Source organism: Rhineura floridana, chromosome 3 (genome assembly GCF_030035675.1).
Source record: "Rhineura floridana isolate rRhiFlo1 chromosome 3, rRhiFlo1.hap2, whole genome shotgun sequence".
Taxonomy (NCBI): domain Eukaryota; kingdom Metazoa; phylum Chordata; class Lepidosauria; order Squamata; family Rhineuridae; genus Rhineura; species Rhineura floridana.
In genome coordinates this window covers 126,776,992-126,797,039 of record NC_084482.1, presented here as the reverse complement: position 1 = coordinate 126,797,039, position 20,048 = coordinate 126,776,992, and the positions used below count along the sequence as shown (strand labels likewise).

General features: G+C 44.8%; 1 protein-coding gene across 3 annotated transcripts in view; it reads right to left on the bottom strand.

Moving 5' to 3' along the window:
- Positions 1 to 20,048, bottom strand: part of LOC133380480 (protein bassoon-like) — a 229,932-nt gene that overhangs the window by 130,941 nt on the left and 78,943 nt on the right. For all 3 annotated transcript variants that reach the window (XM_061617824.1, XM_061617823.1, XM_061617822.1), the window contains exon 3: positions 13,936 to 14,772. In XM_061617824.1, the coding sequence (XP_061473808.1) occupies positions 13,936 to 14,772 (837 nt within the window). The remainder of the gene's footprint in view (positions 1 to 13,935; positions 14,773 to 20,048) is intronic.

The window sequence follows — 20,048 nt, the reverse complement described above, 5'->3', positions numbered from 1 at the left end:
GCAACTCCATGTAGAAAACTGTGTACAGTTCTGGCTGTCGCACCTTAAAAAAGATATTGTAGAGTTGAAAACGGTTCTGAAAAGGGCAACCAAAATGATCAAGGGGATGGAGCAACTCCCCTGTCAGGAAAGGTTGCAGCATATGGGGCTTTTTATTTTAGAGAAAAGGCTTGACATGACAGAAGTGTATAAAATTATGTATGACATGAGGAATGTGGATAAAGAAATGTTTTTCTCCCTCACTCATAACAATAGAACTTATGGACATCCAATAAAGCTGAATGTTGGAGGATTCAGGACAGATAAAAGAAAGTACTTCTTCATGTACTACACAGTTAAACTAAGGAATTTACTCTCATTGGAAACAGGGATGGCCTCCAATTTGGATGGCTTTAAAAGAGGATTAGACAAATTGATAGAGGCAGGGCCGGCCCCAGACATGCTGGGGCCCTTGGGCACAAACCTGCCCTGGGCCTCGGCGCTCCCTTTCCACAATTCACAGTAGGATCACTGCCGTGGATTGCATAGCAAGAGCTTCAGAGCCCCCGCCATTCCCTTGCTTCAACCTACCTTTCTCAGCTGTTGTGCGTTTGCTCATGCAGTGCTGCCCTTAACCAAGATGGCGGCCAAGGTTTCCCTAAGGGGCTGAAGCCTCTGCCATCATCTTGGCTCATGGAGCATGTAACCACACAACAGTCAAGAATGGTAGCTTGAAGCAAGGGAATGGCGGGGGCTCCAGAGCTCTTGCTGTGCTATCCACAGCAGCGATCCTGCCACGAATCGCGGAAGAGGAACGGAGGGGCCCCTCAGGAGCCCCTGACCAAGGCCCCACTTGGCCACCCTTTGGAGCCAGCCCTGGATAGAGGATAAGGCTATTAATGGCTACTGGCCATGATGGCCACAGTCTGCCTCCATGATTGGAGGCAGTATGCTTCTGAATACCAGGTGCTGGAAACTGCAAGAGAGCAGAGTGCTCTTGTGTTCCAGTCTTCTTTGCAGGCTTCCCCTGGGCATCTGAATGGCCACTATGGGAACAGGATGCTGGACTAGATGGGCCATTGGCCTAACCCACCAGGCTCTTCTAATGTTTTTATGTTCTTATATAACATTTCTATATTACTTATGCTCATTCCTTAATATTTATTTGCTCAATTTTCTTGTAAAAATAATTGTATTTAAGTATTACTGTTTTTCAAAAAGTGAGACACTTCAGTGCAATCACAATTAAATATTTAAACAGTCAATGGCAACGGAACAACATATTTTAAAATCTTTACATTGAATGTAGAAGAAGAAGACAGAAGAGGCAAAACAAATCATTTTTAAGTATTTGAGTTAAAACTTGCTTGTATAAAATAAAAATCACAAAACCATCTAATCTTAGGTCATGTGCAGATTTGACCCTGTGGGAGTGTCTGAATGCAAATGTCTGGAAGGCATCACAAATCTGTGGAACTGGCCTTGACTCCAGAACACAGGATGGTTGCTTTGCTCTCATTTTATAATTTCTTTCTGAACATTTATATACTTGAGATCTCAATGCATACACTGATCATTTTACAAAAGTATGGGTGGAAAGAAGTACTTTTAAAATCTGTTATTCTCTCAGTCTTTGTCAACTTGGTGCCTTCCAGATATTTTGGGGCTCCAACTCCCATCAGCCATAACCAGCACGGTCAATAATCAGGGATGATGGGGAGTCCAACAACATCTGGAGGGCAGCAGTTTAGTGAAGACTACTCTAGATGTCTAAATGAAAGAAAGTGAAAATAGACAATGCACATGAGTGAAGGATCCTTTACAAATTACGTTGTCAATCCTACCAGAATTTCCTCAGAAGCCTGACAGAGATGTAGATGAGATCTGAAGTATAAAAGCGTTTTGGTACTGTTCACATAATCTACCAAAAAGGTCAATTTGGGTAGTGCACAAATGGGCCCTTTTCTCAAGACTCCCTTTCCAGTAGACTATATGACCATCAAAACCCACTTATCTGATTACAGAAGCTCTACCTCAAAAAAGCTTGTTCCACAAATAAACGAATTAGTTTTTAAGGTGTCATAGTGTCAAAGAAACCAAGGACCAGCCCCCTAACCCCAGGGCAATTGTTCCCAGGGAGGCACTCCCCATACCTCTCCTTACCAGGGATGAGTTATACCCAACACCAACCCTGTAAGACTGCCACCACCCCTTAACCTGGTCTCCCACTCTGAGCCAAGGGGAACTCAGAGCACTAATAGACTGGCAGAGATTCCCAAGAGCAAGAGCCAAATGTTCCACTCACTGATCTGGAGCCTTCAGCCAAACTCAGATCAGCAGTCACTAGCTTTGTGGTCAAGGTACTGGTTTCAGAGCCAAGTCCCAAGTAACACACACTAAGTAATATGAGGTAGTTTACTAAACATAATAAAAGTGCATATAAAAGAGCAGCATACAAATTCTTTTAAACCCAAACATCCTTAAACAGGGCTAGGCATAGATTGCAGATGGTGTACCACTTATAAACAAAATGGATTCCTGCACTGAGCAGGGGGTTGGACTTGACGGCCCTATAGGGCTCTTTCAACTCTGTGATTCTATGAAAAGAAAACTACACAGTGGTGTACCTACATTCTTTGTTTTTGTCCATATAGTAGGCAGCTACACAAGCCAATGGAACTATTTGTTCAACATGGCAAAAACTGGGATTGCTTTGTTTTATGGGTCTGTGAAGGCTTCTGAATACAATGAGTTAAATAGCGGAAGAATTTACCACAAGCAGGGCCGGCACCAGGCATGCTGGGGCCCTTGGGCACCAGCCTGCCCCACACACACACGCACACCCACCTACCTACCTTGCCTTGCACTCCCCTTCTGCGATCCGCAGCAGGATCGCTGCCATGGATATCAGAGAGGGAGCTTCCAAGCCGCCCGCCCATTCCCTTGCTCCACCTACCTACCTCTCCTGTCTTTTGCAGCTGCACGCGCTGCGCACACAGGGCTGCCATTAACAAAGATGGCGGCTGAAGTTTCCCTAAGATGCTGCTGCCCCTGCCACCATCTTGGTTGATGGCAGGGATGCATGCACGTAGCACACATGCGTGCCATCAACCAAGATGGCGGCAGAGGCTTCAGCCCCTTAGGGAAACCTTGGCCGCCATCTTGGTTAATGGCAGCCCTGCGCACACAGCCGCAAAAGACAGAAGAGAGAGGTAGGTGAAGCGAGGGAACGGGCGGGCAGCTTGGAAGCTCCCTCCCTGCGATCTGCGCCAGCAATCCTGCTGCGGAAGGTGGAAGGGGAGTGCTACTCTCCTACCCTATTGAGGGGCACCTCAGGGCCCCCTGTGGCCCTTGGCCATGGCCCGACCTGGCCGCCCTTTGGCGCCGGACCTGACAACAAGCACAAATCATACAGCTAGCCGTGTCGATGTTCTAATCTTCACAGGGCAAACAAATGATTTGCACTGATGCAGTAAAAATGGGATCCTATACCTGGTAAGAAGGGCAGTCTTCCAGAACTGTGGTGGTATAGTGTGGTTAAGAGTATTGGGCTGGGACTCCTAACTCTGCGGTGAAAATCACTGGGTGACTCTGGGCTAGTCACACTCTCCCAATCTGGCTCTTCTCATTGGGCTCTTCTAAGGTCAGAATGGGATAATCCACATGTATGCTGTCCTGAATTCCTTGGAGAAATGATGGAGCACAAATGTAAGAAATAAAATAGGGAAAAGGCAAATGTACAATTGTGTTGATGATTGTGCTCCAGGTCCATTCAAATGGACCTTATAGTGCTGTATAGGAAAGCTGACACTATCCTTGCTCTTTGCCAATTTAAGTCTGGTCAGCTGCAGGTAACACAGATTCTCTGGCCCAAGGGAATCACATGTGCTCCTACTTTGCAATTGGGACCCTTAAATCTATGCATTCTGGCACTACAGCACCACTGTTATAGCAAGTCAAAAGCTACATTTCTATTAAAGAAGAAAAAAGGTACAAATGTAAAGGAATATTATTATCCTGCTAGCTTATTCATTGTGAAGTGACAGAAAGCTAGTGGCGAGACTAACAGTACAACCGGCAAGCAGTTTTGATGCTTTCTCTCTTTCATAGGCTTGCTATGTTAGTAAGCTCAATATACTGTTTAGTTTTTATTTTCTCTTGTCTTCACTGAACCATCCTTATACATGGCTGCAAGCCATGGGTCTTGGCAGATTGCAGCAAATCTCTTTGTAGAACACTATAGAGCTCATCTCTGCATTCCCTTGGTGCCAATGGGAAATTTCTCCTTAAAAGCAAATAGTAGCTTTAAAAGAGTGATTTTCCTCAACATTGGGGGGGATTAAATTCCTCCTCCGCACCCACTCTGAACTCATGAATTACCATCCCCAGCTATTGGAATTTGCATTTTTTAAAACCTGCAGGTTACATACAAAGATGCATTTGTAGTTTGGCATTCAGAAATAATCCAGAATTTGGCAGTAGCTGCCTATTTCAAACACTAGGGATGCCATTCCAAGACTCTGTGAGGCTCTATTACATACACAAAAGACTGAAGAAGTGGGAATACCCCACAATTTATAGTGTCAGAGATTACTGATTTATTGGCTGCTAGAGACCATCAGAGTCCCCCATTTCAGTGTCAGGAAGTGCTCAATACACCCATCTCCACTCTGCACACTAAGCATTCTCAATTGGCTGGGGTTTCTAATAACCCCATGTTTTCAGTCATGTAAATTTTTAATCTCTCCGGTATATCCATAGTAAATGACAGAGAAAAGAAATGGTGGTACAGGTACTCAGTGAGGATGGCAAAAGTGCTCAATTCCTACTTTGGCTCAGTCTTCTTCCAAAAGAGGGTCCATGACCCCCCTGTTGGATGTGAAGTTTGAGATTGATAGACAATGGTCAAGGAATACCTAATCACTTTGAATGAGTTCTAATCTGCAGGGCCTGATGAACTGCATCCTACAGTCTTGAAGGGCTAAAGAACTCTCAGAACCACTATTACCTTTGCAAAATCATGGAGGATAGATGAAGTGCTGGATGACTGGAGGAGAGCTAATGTTGTTCCTATCCTTAAAAAGGGCAAAAAAGAGGAACCTGGGAACTACAGACCAGTCAGCCTGACATTAATGCCTGGGAAAGTTCTGGAGCAGATTATAAAGTGGCCAGTCTTTAAACACCTTAAAAAAATGCAGTGATTACTAGAAGCCGACATAGATTTATCACGAACAAATCCTGCCAGACTAATCTAACCTCATTTTTGATCAAGTAACCTCCTTGTGGCAATGTTGTGGGCATAATATACCTCAACTTCAGCAAAACTTTTGACATAGTGCCTCATGATATTCTGATTAACAAGCTAACTGAATGTGGGCTAGCTGGAACAACTATCAGGTGGATCCACAGTTTGCTACAGAATTGTACTCAAAGTGTGCTTATCAATGATTCCTTCTCAAACTGGGGAGAGGAAACGAGTGGGGTACCACAGGGCTCAGTCCTGGGCCCAATGCTCTTCAACATTTTTATTAGTGACTTGGATGAGGAGGTGCAGGGAATGCTTATCCAATTTGCAGATGATACAAAATTGGGAGGGATAGCTAATACTCTAGAAGACAGAAACTAAATTCAAATGGATCCTGATAAGCTGGAGCAGTGGGCTGAAAACAACAGAATGAAATTGAACAGGGATAAGTGCAAAGTTTTACACCTAGGAAAAAGAAACCAAATGCACAGTTAAAAGATGGGGGATACTTGGCTCAGCAATACTACACACAAGAAGGATATTGGAATTGTTGTTCATCACAAGGTGAATATGAGCCAACAGTGCAATGTGGCTACAAAAAAGGCAAATGCTCTTTTAGGCTGCATTAATAGAAGTATAATTTCCAAATCCTATGAAGTACTAGTTCCCCTCTATTTGGCAATGGTTAGACCTCATCTTGAGTACTGCATCCAGTTCTGGACACTGCACTTTAAGAAGGATACAGACAAACTGGAACAGGTTCAGAGGAGGGCAACAAGGATGATGAGGGGACTGGAAACAAAGCCTTATGAGGAGAGACTGAAAGAACTGGACATGCTTAGCCTTGAGAAGAGAAGACTGAGGAGGGATATGACAGCACTCTTCAAGTGCTTGAAAGGTTGTCACACTGAGGAGGGCCGGGATCTCTTCTTGATCATCCCACCATGCAGAACACAGAATAATGGGCTCAAGTTACAAGAAGCCAGATTTCAGCTGAATATCAGGAAAAACTTCCTAACTGTTAAAGCAATGTGGCAATAGAACCAATTACCTAGGGAGGTGGTGGGCTCTCAAACACTGGAGGCATTCAAGAGGCAGCTGGATAGCCACCTGTTAGGTATGCTTTAAGTTGGATTCCTGCACTGAGCAGGGGGTTGGACTCGATGGCCTTATAGACTCCTTTTAACTCTACTATTCTGTGATTCTATGAAATTAATTTCAAAAGTTACAGCAGATGTTCTATTAACCTAAGGTGGGAAGTGGGGGGCCTGTCTTTTCCTGTAAGGAGCTATCCATAATTTCTTTAAACCCTCCCTCCTTCCCCTTATGCGTTGCTCCATTTGAACCCCTTTCAGAAATTGACTATATCTTGCTACCCCTTGATACAGGGAGTTTATGGAATGTTCTAATCTGTACTGTGACTTCACTTAAGGTTTTATCCAAAGGTTATTGATGCGGTTCTTATTCTGCAAAATGTAATACAGCATCCCCTCCTTATGGAATGTAATACAGCATCTTCTTATGGAACAGAACATAAGAATATAAGAAGAGCCTGCTGGATCAGGCCAGTGGCCCATCTAGTCCAGCATCCTGTTCTCACAGTGGCCAACCAGGTGCCTGGGGGAAGCCCGCAAGCAGGACCCGAGTGCAAGAACACTCTCCCCTCCTGAGGCTTCCGGCAACTGGTTTTCAGAAGCATGCTGCCTCTGACTAGGGTGGCAGAGCACAGCCATCACAGCTAGTAGCCATTGATAGCCCTGTCCTCCATGAATTTGTCTAATCTTCTTTTAAAGCCATCCAAGCTGGTGGCCATTACTGCATCTTGTGGGAGCAAATTCCATAGTTTAACTATGCGCTGAGTAAAGAAGTACTTCCTTTTGTCTGTCCTGAATCTTCCAACATTCAGCTTCTTTGAATGTCCACGAGTTCTAGTATTATGAGAGAGGGAGAATAACTTTTCTCTATGCACTTTCTCAATGCCATGCATAATTTTATACACTTCTATCATGTCTCCTCTGACCTGCCTTTTCTCTAAACTAAAAAGCCCCAAATGCTGCAACCTTTCCTCGTAAGGGAGTCGCTCCATCCTCTTGATCATTCTGGTTGCCCTCTTCTGAACCTTTTCCAACTCTATAATATCCTTTTTGAGATGAGGCGACCAGAACTGTACACAGTATTCCAACTGCGGCCGCACCATAGATTTATACAACGGCACTATGATATCGGCTGTTTTATTTTCAATACCTTTCCTAATTATCACTAGCATGGAATTTGCCTTTTTCACAGCTGCCGCACACTGGGTCGACATTTTCATCGTGCTGTCCACTACAACCCCGAGGTCTCTCTCCTGGTCGGTCACCTCCAGTTCAGACCCCATGAGCGTATATGTGAAATTCAGATTTTTTGCTCCAATATGCATAATTTTACACTTGTTTATATTGAATTGCATTTGCCATTTTTCCGCCCGTTCACTCAGTTTGGAGAGGTCTTTTTGGAGCTCTTCGCAATCCCTTTTTGTTTTAACAACCCTGAACAATTTAGTGTCGTCAGCAAACTTGGCCACTTCACTGCTCACTCCTAATTCTAGGTCATTAATGAACAAGTTGAAAAGTACAGGTCCCAATACCGATCCTTGAGGGACTCCACTTTCTACAGCCCTCCATTGGGAGAACTGTCCGTTTATTCCTACTCTCTGCTTTCTGCTTCTTAACCAATTCCTTATCCACAAGAGGACCTCTCCTCTTATTCCATGACTGCTAAGCTTCCTCAGAAGTCTTTGGTGAGGTACCTTGTCAAACGCTTTTTGAAAGTCTAAGTACACTATGTCCACTGGATCACCTCTATCTATATGCTTGTTGACACTCTCAAAGAATTCTAATAGGTTACTGAGACAGGACTTTCCCTTGCAGAAGCCATGCTGGCTCTGCTTCAGCAAGGCTTGTTCTTCTATGTGCTTAGTTAATCTAGCTTTAATCATACTTTCTACCAGTTTTCCAGGGACAGAAGTTAAGCTAACTGGCCTGAAATTTCCGAGATCCCCTCTGGATCCCTTTTTGAAGATTGGCGTTACATTTGCCACTTTCCAGTCCTCAGGCACGGAGGAGGCCCGAGGGACAAGTTACATATTTTAGTTAGCAGATCAGCAATTTCACATTTGAGTTCTTTGAGAACTCTCGGGTGGATGCCATCTGGGCTTGGTGATTTGTCAGTTTTTATATTGTCCATTAAGCCTAGAACTTCCTCTCTCGTTACCACTATTTGTCTCAGTTCCTCAGAATCCCTTCCTGCAAATGTTAGTTCAGGTTCAGGGATCTGCCCTATATCTTCCACTGTGAAGACAGATGCAAAGAATTCATTTAGCTTCTCTGCAATCTCCTTATCGTTCTTTAGTACACCTTTGACTCCCTTCTCATCCAAGGGTCCAATCGCCTCCCTAGATGGTCTCCTGCTTTGAATGTATTTATAGAATTTTTTGTTGTTGGTTTTTATGTTCTTAGCAATGTGCTCCTCAAATTCTTTTTTAGCATCCCTTATTGTCTTCTTGCATTTCTTTTGCCAGAGTTTGTGCTCTTTTTTATTTTCTTCATTCGGACAAAACTTCCATTTTCTGAAGGAAGACTTTTTGCCTCTAAGAGCTTCCTTGACTTTGCTCGTTAACCATGCTGGCATCTTCTTGGCCCTGGCGGTACCTTTTCTGATCTGCGGTATGCACTCCAGTTGAGCTTCTAATATAGTGTTTTTAAACAACTTCCAAGCATTTTCGAGTGATGTGACCCTCTGGACTTTGTTTTTCAGCTTTCTTTTTACCAATCCCCTCATTTTTGTGAAGTTTCCTCTTTTGAAGTCAAATGTGACCGTGTTGGATTTTCTTGGCAATTAGCCATTTACATGTATGTTTAATTTAATAGCACTGTGGTCACTGCTCCCAATCGGTTCAACAACACTTACATCTCGCACCAGGTCCCGGTCCCCACTGAGGATTAAGTCCAGGGTTGCCGTCCCTCTGTTCGGTTCCATGACCAACTGGTCTAGGGAATAGTCATTTAGAATATCTAGAAACTTTGCTTCTTTGTCATGACTGGAACACATATGCGGCCAGTCTATGTCCGGGTGGTTGAAGTCACCCATTACTACCACATTTCCTAGTTTGGATGCTTCCTCAGTTTCATATCTCATCTCAAGGTCTCCCTGAGCATTTTGATCAGGGGGACGATAGATCGTTCCCAGTATTAAGTCCCTCCTGGGGCATGGTATCACCACCCACAACGACTCCGTGGAGGAGTCTGCCTCTTTTGGGGTTTCGAGCTTGCTGGATTCAATGCCTTCTTTCATGTATAGAGCGACTCCACCACCAATACGTCCTTCCCTGTCCTTCCGATATAGTTTTTATCCAGGGATAACCATATCCCACTGGTTTTCTCCATTCCACCAGGTGTCCGTTATGCTCACTATATCAATGCTCTCCTCTAAGACCAAGCACTCCAGTTCTCCCATCTTGGTTCGGAGGCTCCTAGCATTAGCGTACAGGCACTTGTAAGCAGTGTCTCTCTTCAAGTGTCTTTGGCACTTGTCGTTTGGCCTGTGGTAGTTTTGCTCTTCTGAATTTATATCCTGTGCCCCTGCTCTCACAATGCCTACTTCTAGGCCTACCCCTTTTAAAATTTCATCATTTCTTTGGTTTTTATCCCAGGGGGAGGTTTATTCTGAACCGGACCTTCCTCAGCTCCTGTCAGGTTTCCCCCCTCAGTCAGTTTAAAAGCTGCTCTGCTACCTTTTTAATTTTAAGTGCCAGCAGTCTGGTTCCATTCTGGTTCAAGTGGAGCCCGTCCCTTTTGTACAGGCCCGGCTTGTCCCAAAATGTTCCCCAGTGCCTAACAAATCCAAACCCTTCCACCGGACACCATCATCTCATCCACGCATTGAGACTGCAAAGCTGTGCCTGGCTGGCTGGTCCTGCACGTAGAACCGGTAGCATTTCAGAGAAAGCCACCTTGGAGGTCCTGGCTTTCAGCATCCTACCTAGCTACCTAAATGTTGCTTCCAGGACCTCACAGCTGCATTTCCCCATGTCGTTGGTGCCAACGTGCACCACGACCACTGACTCCTCCCCAGCACTGTCTACCAAACTATCTAAACGACGGGCGATATCCGCAACCTTCGCACCAGGCAGGCAAAACACCTTGCGGTCTACACGCCCATCACACACCCCACTGTCTATGTTCCTAATGATCGAATCACCCACTACAAGGATCCCTCCACCCCCTGGAGATATATCCTCGGCACGAGAGGATAGCTGCTCATCCCCCAAGGAATGGGTCCCTTCTAAGGGATCGTTTCCCTCTTCCTCAGCTGGATGCTCTCCTTCCCCGAGACCATCGTTCTCCATGATAGCAGAAGAGCTATCATCCTTGGAGTGGGACACAGCTATAACGTCCCTGAAGGCCTCCTCCACACACCTCTCTGCCTCTCTCAGCTTTTCCAGGTCCGCCACCTTGGCCTCAAGGAAATGAAGTCGTTCCCGGAGAGCCAGGAACTCATTGCACCGAGAGCACACCCAAGACTTCTGTCCAACAGGCAGATAGTCGTACATGCTGCAGGCGGTGCAAAACACTGGAAAGCCCCCACACCCCTGCTGGCTTCTTACCTGCATAGTTTTGTTTAAGGTTTATTACGTCAATGGGTTGGAGACTGCGGTTTAGTTGAGGTTACGGAACGGACGGGCAGAGTGGGGGGCCCTGGCCTCCTCGCCCTGCTGCCGAACTCGCTCTGCTGCTTAACTCGCCTTGACGCTTCGTCAGCTGGAGCTCCCTGGAGCTCGTTCAGAGGAGGTTCAGAGGAGGGCAACAAAGATGATCAGGGGACTGAAAACAAAGCCCTATGAGGAGAGACTGAAAGAACTGGGCATATTTAGCCTGGAGAAGAGAAGACTGAGGGGAGATATGATAGCACTCTTCAAGTACATGAAAGGTTGCCACACAGAGGAGGGCCGGGATCTCTTCTCGATCGTCCCAGAGTGCAAGACACGGAATAATGGGCTCCAGTTGCATGACGTCAGATTTCGACTGGACATCAGGAAAAACGTCCTAACTGCCATACAACAATGGAATCAATTACTTAGAGAGGTAGTGGGCTCTCCGACACTGGAGGCATTCAAGAGGCAGCTGGACAGCCATCTGTCGGGAATGCTTTGATTTTGATTCCTGCATTGAGCAGAGGGTTGGACTCAATGGCCTTATAGGCCCTTTCCAACTCTACTATTCTATGATTCTATGCTCTTACATGCAAAAATGTCCTGTGGTGCTGGTAACTAGTGTTTTAAAAGTATCCTTCTCTCCGCCCACTGCCACCATTACCCAACACTACTATTCAAATTTTATCAAGCTGTTGCTGACACTACTTCTCAAATGTTATAACATGATCATTCAATGTAAAGAAATCTTATTAATCAATTCACAGAAATGCACCATTGAGCCATTGTTTTCTGACAAGGAAAACAAGGGCAAGAATTCCCAGGGAAAGATCTTGTGATGCTTAAAAACAAAAATACATCACTTCCAATTTCCTGCTTGTTGTAGATTACCTGAAAACCCTAGCTGTGATTAGTGCACTATATTGGGGTAGTTTAGGGGAGGAGCTTGACCTGTGAAAATAAGGGGCCTCTTGGCTTCTCTTGGACAGAGCTATATAATAATGTAATACACTACTAGTCTTGCATCTTCAGTGGTAGCATCCACCCACACAGGCATTTCAACACCACCACTAAAATGAAGCTTTCTTAAGCTGTGTGGGATGTGCTGCTGTCTGGCAGCAGTAGTTAAAGTAAGTCAGAAGCAATTTGAAGCTGTTGTAAAAAAAACATCTATACACACCCTTGAAATTTCAAGATAGCACTTTTCCCTCCATTTGGGAAATGAAGGGTGTAGTGGGAGGGCTAAAGAAAACTTGGATTTGAGCCAGGTAATCAAGGACTGAATTTTATGTCCTATCCAAGCAGCAGATGTACCTATTGCAATGCAGTACCCAACAACACTGTCACAGTGCTGTTTCAGTTCTAAGAGGCCATCTGCTGCCCAGGTATCTATACCAGTTCCCAGAACACCAGGAAATACACAGATCCCTGGCCTTATTTTGAATTGTTGAAGAATAGTTGTTGTTGTTTTTAAAAAAGAGCAACACTTTTAGGACCAACTAAAATCATCTCCTGAAGTAAGAAGTAATGCTCTGAAATCAGAAAGCATTGCTGTGCCATAAACTTGGCTCTACATTTTTATGCTCATGTCACAGCAATGTATACTGAACATATTGATACACAGTAAAATCTGAAAACCTCAGTTATCCCAGCCTTACTTGTACAAATTCACTGTTTCCTCCTAATCCAGTAGCAACCTAATTTGATTTAAATAGCACTCACTTTGATCCAAATTTCTGATCTTATCTCCAAAAAGATGTAAAAGCTGTTTAGAAGAAAGCCATTTTACTGTACCTCAGATAAACAAAATTGTTTCCAAATAAGATGTTTCCCCATAGGTTGTCTTTAAAATCCTAGAAATCAATTGTCTTAATACTGTACACTAAGAGGCAGGTTCATGCTTATAGTTCATTTCTCCATTTTCTAAGCTCCTTTTCCATCAACAAAATATTTAGATCAAATGGGAGAGTGGGTGGGTAAATTGATTCAAGCCATATGACTCAGTTCTCTGTACCTATAGCCATAAAATCCCTACTATGCTCAGGACATCAGACGGAAAGAAGTGACAATAATTCAGTATTACCAGTTTCTGTACCTCTGGGCTGGACTCATAAAGGGGCCAGCATTACAACATAATAATCTGTCAGATTCTAGCAGAACTGGAGGACTTCGTGTACATTTCAAACTAGATGTACAGAGTATGGCCACACTATCTTCCTAGGAAATTCACTATGTATAGCTCATGCTGGAATGGATTCCCTTTGAAAGCAACATGGCATCTTTCAGACATAGTATATAAAGGAAAGGCCTTATTCATTATAAAATGATGGATGACTCTTTTACTACCATATTTCCTTCAAACACTAGAAACCCAAGCCCAGAATGCACATTCACAACCATTTTCTCCCTGAGGAACATGAAATACATGTCAATGTAGTAGTGATACAATCCTTGGGTACCTTAAGACCTTTCCCTGCTTGCATTCTTCTGCCCTTACCACAGGGTTGAAGGTCCATAAGTCAGCTCCATGTATTCAACAGGCAAGGCCATTACACCATCATCTCTTTGGCAATCAAATAATTATTTTCAGGGTAAACCCCAGCAAGTTGCAAAGCATACTGTCATTTCAGCTTGTTATCCAAATCAAATGCAACACAGCTGCAACCAAATCCAGAACAGCTCCTCCTTCTTATCCATTTTTCATTGATGCTTTTGTGTTCAGAAAATGGAAAATTACTTGCCTGTTGTTCTCATGGTGCTGCTTTCCCAAGGACCCTCATCCTCTCATGGCATAAGAAAACATAATCACTTTGTTCTCAGCAGTATCTTCCTCAATAAAATGGGGGCTGGACCACATGAATCCATTTATGCATTTGTTTTCCTACCAGTATAGTTGTAAATTTCTCTCATCAAACCGATCAAAATATACACTGCCAATCACACCCTTATCAACCACATCAAAATCCACACTGATTTTCAATATTGTGTTAAATATTAAACAATAAGTTATTAGGAGTCTTACCTCCACCAGATGAGGTGTTGGGTTGAATCCACACATGTTGCAGACCTGCTGCTTACAGGATGTGCAGGTATTATAGTTGGAGGGTTTACTGGAGCCCACATTGATCTCTGCTTTACAGAGGGGGCACAAGACCCTTTCTTTCGGCACTTCCTTTGGCTTGATTACTTGCTCTGGTTTCACTTGCTTTGCAGCTGGGATAGCTCCAGCCTTACCCTGCATTCCAGGAGTGGTGCCTGGGGCTTTAGGGCCAGCTTCTTTACTGGCATCACTGAAGACAATTTTGGGAGGCACTTTGCCAGGGGACTGCTGACTTGGTGGGGTGGCCTCTGGCTGGACAGACATGAGTGTGCTTGCCTGGGTCAAGAGAGAAGCCCCAAATCCAAAGAGCTTACCAGTGAGGCCCTCTTGGGGTTGCTCTTGTGCCCCAGCAGTGGGAGGAGGGACTGGAGTCTTAGCTGGGGAGTCTCCTACAGTCTTTCTCTGATCAGTGGATGAAGGCTTTGCTCGCTGATGCTGTGGGGAAGACCTCACCACTTCCTGAGGAGCAGCAGGTTTTGGCTGGACTTGGCTGTATGGTTCCTTCTGTGTTGAAGCTGGGGGAGGTTTGGGGGTCTCAGGCTGCATGACACCAGCACTTGGCCTGGGCCCTGGCTGCATAGTTCCTGATTGTTTCTCTGGGCCTGTTGCCACTTGGGGCTGTGGCTGTTTGGCTGGGGAAGGGGCAGGGGAAAGTGAAGGGGAATGTAGCTGCTGCTGGCTTTTGGAACGGGGCGCTGTGGTCATGTCCATCCCCAAAGCTCTCTGCATCTGGCAATTCAAACATAACCATTCTTTCACCTAAAAGACAAAAACAAAGAAAATCCAATAAGGACGCATATACAACTTGGTCATCAAACAACAGGTTCTCACTGGCATCACAACACAGAACCTTTGCCTCTTGTTAAATGTTGCCTTTCTACCCAATGAACAAAACTCTTTAAAAAACAGAATTAGTGCATGTCTATAACCTCCTTCTCCATCCACGTAAGTGAGGGGTCCATCTGTCAGCTATTTTCCCCCCAGACAAATTTGTTGCTATGACGTTGTTCATGTTTGAATGTAGCCTCAAAAGGGTCTGCCAAGAGCATCACAAGAAACATGCTACGCTGTGTGAACTTTTTAAAGCTGCCATAATCAGGCAAATGACAGTGGCCATCTGGTGTTATCAGTTCAGCATGAACACAGCCCAAGCGGGAAAGCAGCCCCACGTGCTCCCAAGCAGGCCACCCACAAGTATGAGTGAGCCCTACATTTACTGGCCAGGTTCAGCTCAGTATTCTCCAGCACGTCAGTTTTATCTGTGAAAGCTTGTTTAGTGAATGGCCAACCTGGGCAGCAGCATGTGCAAATCATGTTGTCTAGGCACTGTACTACTATGCCCAGGCAACATGACTTGCACACTGCTGCCAGGTTAGCCATTCACTAATGAGAGAAGACTAACCCACACTGCATTTGACAGCTCTGAAAGGTTGCGAGCATAGCAGCCTCTCAAAGGCAAGATGGAGAGGCACAGCCTTTCTCACCAGACATACAGTACAGCTAAATAAAAGCAAGACACATTTTCACTCAATACATGTGAAACCCCTACATACAAAATGAAAACTGTGACATGCCTTGGCTAAGCACTGACAAATGAAACATTGTCCCCATGAGAGAGATACCCAGTGACACAATAATATCTGAATCAAGTTAATTAAAGAGGCTTTATGGGAGCTGCAAGTCTTTTGATTCTTAGAATCCCCAGGACACCATGTGACTGTACAAATATTAATATATAACACACTGTTGGATAATCACAGTTGTTCATAAATTGGAGCTTTTCTGAGGCACGCAACTGCAGTCCTAAAAAGTAGTAGAGTTTACAAAGGTTTACAGAATAGGAAAATTATAGCTGAGAATTTCAGGGCAAAGCTGTTATTGAGACAATTAGGGCAGCAGCAATGCATGTAGCTTCTCTTCCACCCAACAAATACAAGCATATCTCAGATCCTACTCTTTCGATCCTATCCTCCCAATCTCCCTGAACTGATTCTCACTCATCCTACTGGTACTAAATTCTATTCCCAACCTGAGCATTCTCACCCCACAATTAAGTACCAATTCACATCCAGAGCCTAAAGTGCTAGAGAGGAGTCATACAACACATTTGGGGCCTAGCAGTTCTAGACCTGTTGAAATACTACTGTTAGTATACAGACTAAAGAGGTGTAAGAAGGGTCATGTCCGCAACTGATCACTCCCAAACCTGGATTCCAATTTTTCACTTTCCTTTGGAAAATCTGCACTTCTGGTTCTTTACCCACAGACCTAACTATGTGTAAATCAGAAGAGAATGCACAGTCAGTTTAATTTCTACGTTTCACAGCTCTGAAAGGTTGTAAGCAGCCTTTTAAAAGAGGAGATGAAAAGTTCCTCATCTTCACCAAGAAAACAAAGCAACAAGACTTGATTTGTCCTCAAAGGTGGCAAATGCTGAAGCAGTCATGAGTAAAGAGACTGCCACTTTCATCCAACTGTCGCAGACACTTCTCTGACCATGCCAGTTTGAAAAGAGTGAAGAGTTATATAATATAGCCTGCAGGTACAGGCCTTCAACTTCCTCACTAATTTTTCAAAATTAACAATGATAAAAATGCAGTACTGCATAAATTAAATGGTTCAACAGTAGTGAAGAGGCCATATCCCAATGGCAGAGCACATGTATTATATATAGAAAGACTATCTTAAGTTAAAAATCCCAAGTAGCAGTGCTGAGAAAGACTGCTGCCTGGAACACAATAACATAAGAGGAGCCTGCTGGATCAGGCCAATAGCCCATCTATCCCAGCATCCTGTTCTCACTGTGGCCAACAAGTTGCCCATGTGAAACTTGCAAGCAGGACCTAAGTGCAAACAGCACTCTCCCCTCCTACAGTTTGGTATTTGGAAGCATACAGCCTATACCTATGGAGGCCAAGCATAGCCATCGTGGCTAGGAGCCACTGATAGCCTTTTTCTCCATGAATTTGTCTAATCCTTTTTTAAATCCATCCAAGTTGCTGTCCATCACTGCTTCTTGTGCAAGCAAATTCCGTAGTTTAACTATGAGCTTTGAGAAGAAGTACTTTCTTTTGTTTGTCCTGAATCTTCCAACATTCAGCTTTATTGAATGTCCTCGAGTTCTAGTGTTATGAGAGAAAAATGCTTTTCTCTATCCATCTTCTCCATGCCATGCATAATTTTATAGACTTCTATCATGTCGCATCTGACTCGCCTTTTCTCTAAATTAAAAATCCCCAAATGCTGCAACCGTTCCTCATAGGGGAGTTGCTCCATTCCCTTGATCGCTTTGGTTGAGCTAGAGGGAGCCCCAGCTGACAAAGCGTCAAGGCCCCAGCTGACGAAGCGTCAAGGCAAGTTAAGCAGCAGAGCGAGTTCGGCAGCAGGGCGAGGAGGCCAGGGCCCCCCACTCTGCCCGTCTGTTCCCTGACCTCAACTAAACCACAGTCTCCAACCCATTGACGTAATAAACCTTAAACAAAACTATGCAGGTAAGAAGCCAGCAGGGGTGTGGGGGCTTTCCAGTGTTTTGCACCGCCTGCAGCATGTACGACTATCTGCCTGTTGGACAGAAGCCGTGGGTGTGCTCTCGGTGCAATGAGCTCCTGGCTCTCCGGGAACGACTTCATTTCCTTGAGGCCAAGGTGGCGGACCTGGAAAAGCTGAGAGAGGCAGAGAGGTGTGTGGAGGAGGCCTTCAGGGACGTTATAGCTGTGTCCCACTCCAACTATGATAGCTCTCCTGCTATCATGGAGAACGATGGTCTCGGGGAAGGAGAGCATCCAGCTGAGGAAGAGGGAAACGATCCCTTAGAAGGGACCCATTCCTTGGGGGATGAGCAGCTATCCTCTCGTGCCGAGGATATATCTCCAGGGGGTGGAGGGATCCTTGTAGTGGGTGATTCGATCATTAGGAACATAGACAGTGGGGTGTGTGATGGGCGTGTAGACCGCAAGGTGTTTTGCCTGCCTGGTGCGAAGGTTGCGGATATCGCCCGTCGTTTAGATAGTTTGGTAGACAGTGCTGGGAAGGAGTCAGTGGTCGTGGTGCACGTTGGCACCAACGACATGGGGAAATGCAGCCGTGAGGTCCTGGAAGCAAAATTTAGGTTGCTAGGTAGGATGCTGAAAGCCAGGACCTCCAAGGTGGCTTTCTCTGAAATGCTACCGGTTCCACGCGCAGGACCAGCCAGACAGGCCCAGCTTCGCAGTCTCAATGCGTGGATGAGACGATGGTGCCGGGTGGAAGGGTTTGGATTTGTTAGGCACTGGGGAACATTTTGGGACAAGCCGGGCCTGTACAAAAGGGACGGGCTCCACTTGAACCAGAATGGAACCAGACTGCTGGCACTTAAAATTAAAAAGGTAGCAGAGCAGCTTTTAAACTGACTGAGGGGGGAAACCCGACAGGAGCTGAGAAAGGTCCGGTTCGGAATAAACCTCCCCCCTGGGATAAAAACCAAAGAAATGATGAAATTTTAAAAGGGGTAGGCCTAGAAGTAGGCATTGTGAGAGCAGGGGCACAGGATATCAATTCAGAAGAGCAAAATTACCACAGGCCTAACCACAAGTGCCAAAGACACTTGAAGAGAGACACTGCTTACAAGTGCCTGTATGCTAATGCTAGGAGCCTCCGAACCAAGATGGGAGAACTGGAGTGCTTGGTCTTAGAGGAGAGCATTGATATAGTGAGCATAACGGACACCTGGTGGAATGGAGAAAACCAGTGGGATACGGTTATCCCTGGATATAAACTATATCGGAAGGACAGGGAAGGACGTATTGGTGGCGGAGTCGCTCTATACGTGAAAGAAGGCATTGAATCCAGCAAGCTCGAAACCCCAAAAGAGGCAGACTCCTCCACAGAATCGTTGTGGGTGGTGATACCGTGCCCCAGGAGGGACTTAATACTGGGAACGATCTATCGTCCCCCTGATCAAAATGCTCAGGGAGACCTTGAGATGAGATATGAAATTGAGGAAGCATCCAAACTAGGAAATGTGGTAGTAATGGGTGACTTCAACTACCCAGACATAGACTGGCTGCATATGTGTTCCAGTCATGACAAAGAAGCAAAGTTTCTAGATATTCTAAATGACTATTCCCTAGATCAGTTGGTCATGGAACCGACCAGAGGGATGGCAACCCTGGACTTAATCCTCAGTGGGGACCGGGACCTGGTGCGAGATGTAAGTGTTGTTGAACCGATTGAGAGCAGTGACCACAATGCTATTAAATTAAACATACATGTAACTGGCCAATTGCCAAGAAAATCCAACACGGTCACATTTGACTTCAAAAGAGGAAACTTCACAAAAATGAGGGGATTGGTAAAAAGAAAGCTGAAAAACAAAGTCCAGAGGGTCACATCACTCGAAAATGCTTGGAAGTTGTTTAAAAACACTATATTAGAAGTTCAACTGGAGTGCATACCGCAGATCAGAAAAGGTACCGCCAGGGCCAAGAAGATGCCAGCATGGTTAACGAGCAAAGTCAAGGAAGCTCTTAGAGGCAAAAAGTCTTCCTTCAGAAAATGGAAGTCTTGTCCGAATGAAGAAAATAAAAAAGAACACAAACTCTGGCAAAAGAAATGCAAGAAGACAATAAGGGATGCTAAAAAAGAATTTGAGGAGCACATTGCTAAGAACATAAAAACCAACAACAAAAAATTCTATAAATACATTCAAAGCAGGAGACCATCTAGGGAGACAATTGGACCCTTGGATGAGAAGGGAGTCAAAGGTGTACTAAAGAACGATAAGGAGATTGCAGAGAAGCTAAATGAATTCTTTGCATCTGTCTTCACAGTGGAAGATATAGGGCAGATCCCTGAACCTGAACTAACATTTGCAGGAAGGGATTCTGAGGAACTGAGACAAATAGTGGTAACGAGAGAGGAAGTTCTAAGCTTAATGGACAATATAAAAACTGACAAATCACCGGGCCCGGATGGCATCCACCCGAGAGTTCTCAAAGAACTCAAAGGTGAAATTGCTGATCTGCTAACTAAAATATGTAACTTGTCCCTTGGGTCCT